Source organism: Penaeus chinensis, chromosome 33, assembly GCF_019202785.1.
Source record: "Penaeus chinensis breed Huanghai No. 1 chromosome 33, ASM1920278v2, whole genome shotgun sequence".
Classification (NCBI taxonomy): Eukaryota; Metazoa; Arthropoda; class Malacostraca; order Decapoda; family Penaeidae; genus Penaeus; species Penaeus chinensis.
The window spans coordinates 21,347,294-21,354,793 of NC_061851.1; the positions used below are offsets into that span (position 1 = coordinate 21,347,294).

The window sequence follows — 7,500 nt, forward strand, 5'->3', positions numbered from 1 at the left end:
CACTCCTTCCCAAATGGCCGAAGGGTACTTGCCAGGTCTTTAGAAATCAGTTACAACCTTCCGAATATTTGAACCTTAAAAATGATCCAAAAAGAGGTGCACACACACAACACACTCTTACACTAACGGATGAATGTCATACGTCACGTAAACTTAAGTCATCCATGAAATAAAAGAAACTGGATGATTCGCATAGACACTGAAACACGAGCCTGATCTAGAAGCTTGAAGCATGGCCGTCGCTAAAGTGACGCTATCATACTATCACCTCCTCTTGTTCTCGTCCGTTTTACAGATATACCTATTTTTGATTTCAGAACTGTTTTATCTTGACGATTTATTATATTTCAATAATTTATATTCATAACAGCTTATTGGCCTACAATTGTGCAATCGGAACCTGGGTCATGCTATTCATTTTGCGGCATTTTTTCCAGGACCCCAAGTCTTCTGACACACCCGTGGCACCGTTCTGTAATAGCTGTTCCTGGAACAAGTCCTCCTTCTTTTTCGTTCTGATATATAGCTGGATCATCATGGTTGTCCGAAAAGCGTCAGCAAATCTGGAAATATAAGAAAATAATTAATAATGATGTACAGTATATATAATATATATAGTGAGCGCGCGCGCTTGTGTGTGTGTGTGTGTGTGTGTGTGTGTGTGTGTGTGTGTGTGTGTGTGTGTGTGTGTGTGTGTGTGTGTGTGAGTGTGGGTGTGGGTGCCCAACTCCATCTCTCTCTCCCTCTCCTTTTCCCTCTCCCTCCCTTCTGTTTGTCTCTCTCTACAAATATGTCATCATAGGGAGTAAACGAAACAAAACTTTGTATATCAATCGCCAAGAAAAGAAAATAAAAGCGGACAGAAACCAGAAAGAGGTAACAGCTTATCTTCGTCTCCATGTCGTCATCTGTTTCAGCTTCTTCCCGTTTCAACAATAAAACAATTCATGCCAGGAAATCGTTGGCTTGATATAGTCTATATAAAAAAACAACAACCCGACGGTGCTTTTCAGTTTTCCAAGCATATTACGCCACTATTAAAATAATGGACTTTCAAATCTCATTGTCTAAAACAGGCACATAACACATAACAGACACATAACCTGCTTGCTACTTAATGAAAATGTATTTGACTAAATTACGAAACTCCTCCTGTTAACTAAATAATCTAATCACTGTTGGTTACATTATCTCCATTACTCTTTTGATATTCTTCATCATCCTGCTCTGTAACATTCCAAAAAAATAACGGAGAAAGAGAGAGAAAGGGAGAGGGAAAAGGAGAGGGAGAGGGACAGGAACAGAAGAGAGAGAGAGAGAGAGAGAGAGAGAGAGAGAGAGAGAGAGAGAGAGAGAGAGAGAGAGAGAGAGAGAGAGAGAAAGACAGAGAAACAGAGAGAGACAGAGAGAGACAGAGACAGACAGACATACAGAGAGAGAGAGAGAGAGAGAGAGAGAGAGAGAGAGAGAGAGCGAGAGAGAGAGAAAAAGGGAGAGGGAAAAGGAGAAGGAGAGGGACAGGAACAGAAGGAGAGAGAGCGAGCGAGAGAGAGAGAGAGAGAGAGAGAGAGAGAGAGAGAGAGAGAGAGAGAGAGAGAGAGAGAGAGAGAGAGAGAGAGAGAGAGACAGAGAGAGACAGAGACAGACAGACAGACAGAGAGAGAGAGAGAGAGAAAGAGAGAGAGAGAGAGAGAGAGCGAGAGAGAGAGACAGAGACAGAGAGAGACAGAGAGAGACAGAGAGAGACAGAGACAGAGAATGACAGAGAGACAGAGAGACATAGAGAGAGAGAGAGACATAGAGAGAGAGAGAGAGAGAGAGAGAGAGAGAGAGAGAGAGAGAGAGAGAGAGAGAGACAGAGAGAGAGAGAGAGAGACAGAGAGAGACAGAGAGTCAAAGTCAAAGTCAAAGTCAAAGTCAAAACATTTTATTCCATTAAATTACAATGGTTATTCTTTACATAAATATATATATATATATTTACATTTGAATATTTATGAAGTGTTCTTTTAATTTCATTTTAAAATTACATAAGTTGTTAATGCCTCTTAAATTATCTGGTAGCATGTTCCATAACTTGGGTCCACGTATTTCCATTTGTCGTGCCCCTGTATTGGTATTCGATCTCTTGACAAAAAGGGAATTTACTTGGCGTGTCTGGACACCTGATGTGTTCCCTACGGTTTGCAAGGCCATCAACCAATTCGGATAATTCCCATGAATAAGTTTGTAAATAAATAAACATGTGTCATAGCTGCATTTAAAGTGAACTTTTAACCATTTTAATTTTTTGATATGTGGGGTGATGTGATCAAGTTTACTGATATTACCTAGTGCTACTCTGGCAGCAAAATTTTGTAATTTTTGCACTTTTTGCATCTGGGTTTTGTTAGTCGAACCCCAGATGTTTGAACAATAGTTAATTATGCTTAGAGCTAGAGTTTGTACAACCAAGATTCTAGTTTCAGTAGTGATCTGATTTCGTATGTGATTAAGATATAACAGGGTACCCACTACTTTCCTGTGTATTTTGTCAACGTGTGGTTCAAATGTCATGAATCTGTCTATTTGTACTCCTAGATTATTCACTGAAGTGCTCGGTTTGATAGAGCAGCCTTCAAATTCTATGATTGTGTCACTGGGAATTTTAGCAATGTTCTGCCGACTACCTATGAATATACATTGAGTTTTATGTGGATTTAGTTTAAGTCCATTAGTGTCAAAATATAGTTTTGTTTGTGTTAGAGTATCTTGCGCGTTTCTTATTAATGTATTTAAGTTGTTTACTGAATCACTATGAAGAAACTGTGAATCATCGGCGTACTGCACTAGAAGGCAGTTATTTGCTATTGTTGATAAATCATTTATGAAAATTGTAAATAGGATAGGACCTAAAATAGATCCTTGCGGAACACCAAAAGGTACTTCTTGTTTTGATGACATACTATTATTGATTCTTACCGATTGGGTCCTTGTATATAAATAACTTGTAAACCAAAAGGTATCAATTTTATGATTTACTAATTTGTTAAGGAGAATTTCATGGTTAACACTATCAAAAGCCTTAGAAAGGTCGCATAATGTGAGTAAATTTACCTGATTTTTGTCAATGTTATTATAAATCTCATCAGTGATTTGCAGTAAAGCTGTTTCAGTTGATAACCTATTTCTAAAACCATGTTGTGTTTTAGATAGTAAGTTCTTGGCCTCCAGGAAATTCGTCAGTTGATTTGCTACAATTTTTTCAAGAATTTTGGATAATATAGGGAGTATAGTAATAGGGCGATAATTATTGACATCGTCTATATCCCCCGACTTGAAAATTGGTGTTACTATACCATGTTTCCAAAGCGATGGAAAGACACCAGTGACCAGAGAGGTGTTAATAATAACCGTCAAATAATGTAGAGTTGCGGGTAGACTATCTCTGATAAAGCGCAAAGCAATACCGTCTGCTCCTACAGCATTTGTTTCGCTAAGGTGTTTTATTACTAAGATGATTGTTTCTACGTCCACTGGTTGTGGTCTGAAAAAATTAGTTGTAATCCTTTTCCGATCTGTATTTGGTTGTAATGTAGAAGTAATTGTTTTCTCGTAAGTTAGTTTACCAATTTTTGAAAAAAAGTCATTAAAATGGTCTGTTCTTTGTATGGGACTTGTGCAATCACTAGTGAGGTGATTGTTGTGAGGCACTAGTGTTCTAACAATTTTCCATGTTTTATCAGAGTTGTTCTTATATTCTGTGAATTTATTTCTGAAGTAATTTCTTTTTGCACATTGAATTAGCACTTTTACATTTGTCTTTTTTGCTTTGTAATCTATCTGAAAGGCAGCCTCATTTCTGTTACTTTTAAGAGTTTGGTGGGCATTATTTCTATCGCTAATGGCTCTCTTGATGTCGTCGTTTATCCATGGAGCAGGGGGACGTCTGACGGTTCGTGTTACGTAGGGAGCCAGCGAATCAATGCTGTTTTTAATAACTTCCGTTAAGATAGTTACTTGATTGTTTACATTATCTGTCAGTGAAATATTTGATAGTGTCATTTCTTTAGACAAGATAAGCTCGCAGAAAGACTGAGGGTCGTAGTGTTTAAAATCGCGAAAAGTTTTTATTACTGGTGGTCTCTTTGTTTTCTTTATATTTAACGTCATCGTGATGAGTTCATGGTCAGCAACATGGCACGGAATGACATCGAAGTGGAGGATGAGGTCTGATCTGTTAGTTATTATTAAATCTAATAGAGAAGAGGTGTTTACTGTAATTCGTGTAGGTTTGTCTATTATTTGTTCTAATTTATTTTTCTTTATCATCTTAGCTAACTTTGCATTAGATTTTGTTAAATCATCATTTAGGTCACCTAAGATGAAAAGCGGTTTCTTTTTTAAAGACATTTCTCTGAAAACCTTTTCAATGTATTCAAAAGATTCCGAGGTAGCATGGGGGTGCCTATAGACAGCGCCAACAATAAAGGAAGGAAGCATGTTGCTCTGTACGTTAACCCAGACATCTTCTACGGCAGTATTGTTAACTGCTGTAGTAGATATCCTGTTTGACTTCAGGGTGTCCCGTACATATATACATACTCCTCCTCCTCGCCCTGCATCACATCTAAAAACTAAAAACAGAGACAGAGACAGAGACAGAGACAGAGAAAGACAGAGAGACATAGAGAGAGAGAGAGAGAGAGAGAGAGAGAGAGAGAGAGAGAGAGAGAGAGAGAGAGAGAGAGAGAGAGAGTGACAGAGAGAGAGAGAAAGACAGAGAGAGACAGAGAGAGAGAGAAAGACAGAGTGAGACAGAGAGAGACAGAGAGAGACAGAGACAGACAGAGAGAAAGAGAGAGAAAGAGAGAGAGAGAGAGAGAGAGAGAGAGAGAGAGAGAGAGAGAGAGAGAGAGAGAGAGAAAGAGACAGAGACAGACAGAGAGAAGGAGAGAGAAGAGACAGAGAGAGACAGAGAGAGACAGAGAGAGACAGAGAGAGACAGAGACAGAGACAGAGACAGAGACAGAGAGAAAGAGAGACACAGAGAGAGGAAAGAGAGAGAGAGAGAGAGAGAGAGAGAGAGAGAGAGAGAGAGAGAGAGAGAGAGATCTCGGCAAGCATAAAGAAACGGACTTCAGATTTTTCCACAATCAAAGGCTGTGCGAAAATTCCTTGAACGCGCCTTCCAGCAGATCACTGGGGAGAATTAGTGCAAGAAGCGGAAATAAGTCCGAAGTTTTGGACGGGGATTTGGCGACGCTGATGCAACGCAGGTGACATTCGCGTTACGTCATGATGCGTGCGAATAACACTGCAATGGAGCAAAACTAAAGTAACAGCGAGGTATAATGGTTCATCATACCGCTCTTACATTGCACTTTGCAAAACCTAATGAGCAGTGATGTCATGTTCCGTCCCATGGCGGATTCGACCATTTCTCATGGAACTTGATATCCGCGCACCGCCAATTCGGATGACAGAAACCTGCACCATTTACCAGGCGTCGATGCTGAAACCTGGGCAGCCATCCGCCCAGGTTTCGATATCGAAAATTAAGTACATGAAATATATAATCATCTAATTTACATGTTAGATTTGTTTCTTCCTGAAGATTGTACAGTGGCTTAGCTGATCCTTTCATTTCACTTATTCAAGAGATTTTATTTCCTTGATGTAATGCACTTCCTTTTCCTTTATCCCAGAGAACATAAATGTTCTCATCAACAGTCATTTACCCAATTTCTCTGGATATTTGGTGTCATAACTAAGTGCCTAGATTACTTCGCATTTCCTTGACAGACATAGTTAGCGTGACTTATTACATAGGTAATAGGTTATACCTTTATGAACTAGTACCAATAAAGGAAATTGTAATGTCGAACGTAGTTCAACATTTTGTCCTTTACATATTTTGAACGAAATGGTGTACTTCTAAAACTTGTGATTATCTAAAAGTTAAATGTTATTCACTGATAGATAAAACATCTATACACATCCTCCAAATAACATTAATAGATCATACAGTGTTCTGGAAAAATGAGAGACCGAGACAGAAAAAACGAACCAGTTATTGAATGTGTGAACGAACGGACTATTTCCTAGACACTTTTCCTCGGTGTTTTATCGTTTTTATCAATTTTCTAACTAATCTTCACCAACCTAACCCGTCATCAAGAGTGATTGACTGCCGCAACCGCAATGAATCATGATCTTCAATCTCCCGCTACAATTAGCAACTTTCCGCTACTGTCACGCTACGACCCAATTAGCTGTTGAACGAGCGAGCCCTTCCCTGCTTGCTCGCTTGATGGTGCACAGTACGTAGTGCAGTTGTTGCAGCTTTTAATTGGATCAACGATTTTTTAGTGTGCGCCCCAGGTGTCCGTCTCTGGAATGGGCTGAACATTTCAACTTGAATTTGGAGAGATATTTCAGCTTGTGGTTTTAGCTGACCTAGTAACCGCCAACGCTTCCTCACGTTCGCACGCCCACGAGGCATCGCTCTTTCATGTGTGGAATATGTTATTTTACACGTATAAATTTGCACGCGTAAATAGCCTCTGCCTGCCTCTTTGTCTTTTTTTTGTCTTTATCTTTATCTTTATCCTTATCTTTGTCTTTGTCTTTGTCTATGTCTTTGTCTTTGTCTTTATCTTTATCTTTATCTCTGTCTGTCAGTCTGTCTGTCTGTCTGTCTGTCTGTCTCTCTCTCTCTCTCTCTCTCTCTCTCTCTCTCTCTCTCTCTCTCTCTCTCTCTCTCTCTCTCTCTCTCTCTTTCTCTCTCTCTCTGACACACACACACACACAAACACGCGCGCGCACACACACACACACACACACACACACACACACACACACACACACACACACACACACACACACACACACACACACACACACACACACACGCATACGTGTGTGTGTGTGTGCCCCTATACACACAGCAGAGAAGTAGGTCACGGTGCCGAACAGCGAGCAGCACCGTGTTGCAGAGTGAAGTCTGCAGGTGAGATTAGGAACTAAAGAAAAAAGTTCGCTTCTCTATTCTTTCTGTTATTATCACCAGTAACGTTTTCTTCTGTATCACAATTATTCTTATTATTTTTATTACCATTCTATATATACACCATGGCAATAATAGTAACTGTTGATGTCATTATCATTTACATTACTATCATCATTACAATAACTTTTATTTCATATTTCATTATTTCTAATGTCAATACTTTTAGTATTATGATCATAAATATCATTATAAATTTATAATTATTGTTGACATTATCACAAATAGTATAATTTGGATTATTATTGATATATTCATAATCATTATTAGTGTTATGTTACTATCGTCGCTATTATTCTCGTTATCAGTATTATACTTGTCAATAACGATTGTCATCGAGTCTATAATCACTGTTACTGAATTATCAAACGCAAAAATTAAGATTTTCCGTAAGCAATCTTTTTGATTACCCTTATTGCCAAAAGTCACCTGTGGGAATAAAGGCAGAAATT

General features: G+C 38.8%; 1 protein-coding gene across 1 annotated transcript in view; it reads right to left on the reverse strand.

Annotated features, from left to right (window-relative positions):
* The window catches only part of LOC125043256, a 36,164-nt gene that overhangs the window by 400 nt on the left and 28,264 nt on the right, over positions 1–7,500 (reverse strand). The window contains exon 3 of the mRNA XM_047639265.1: positions 1–563. This exon is cut by the window's left edge and continues 400 nt beyond it. Within this exon, the coding sequence (XP_047495221.1) occupies positions 535–563 (29 nt within the window). The 3' untranslated portion in view covers positions 1–534. The remainder of the gene's footprint in view (positions 564–7,500) is intronic.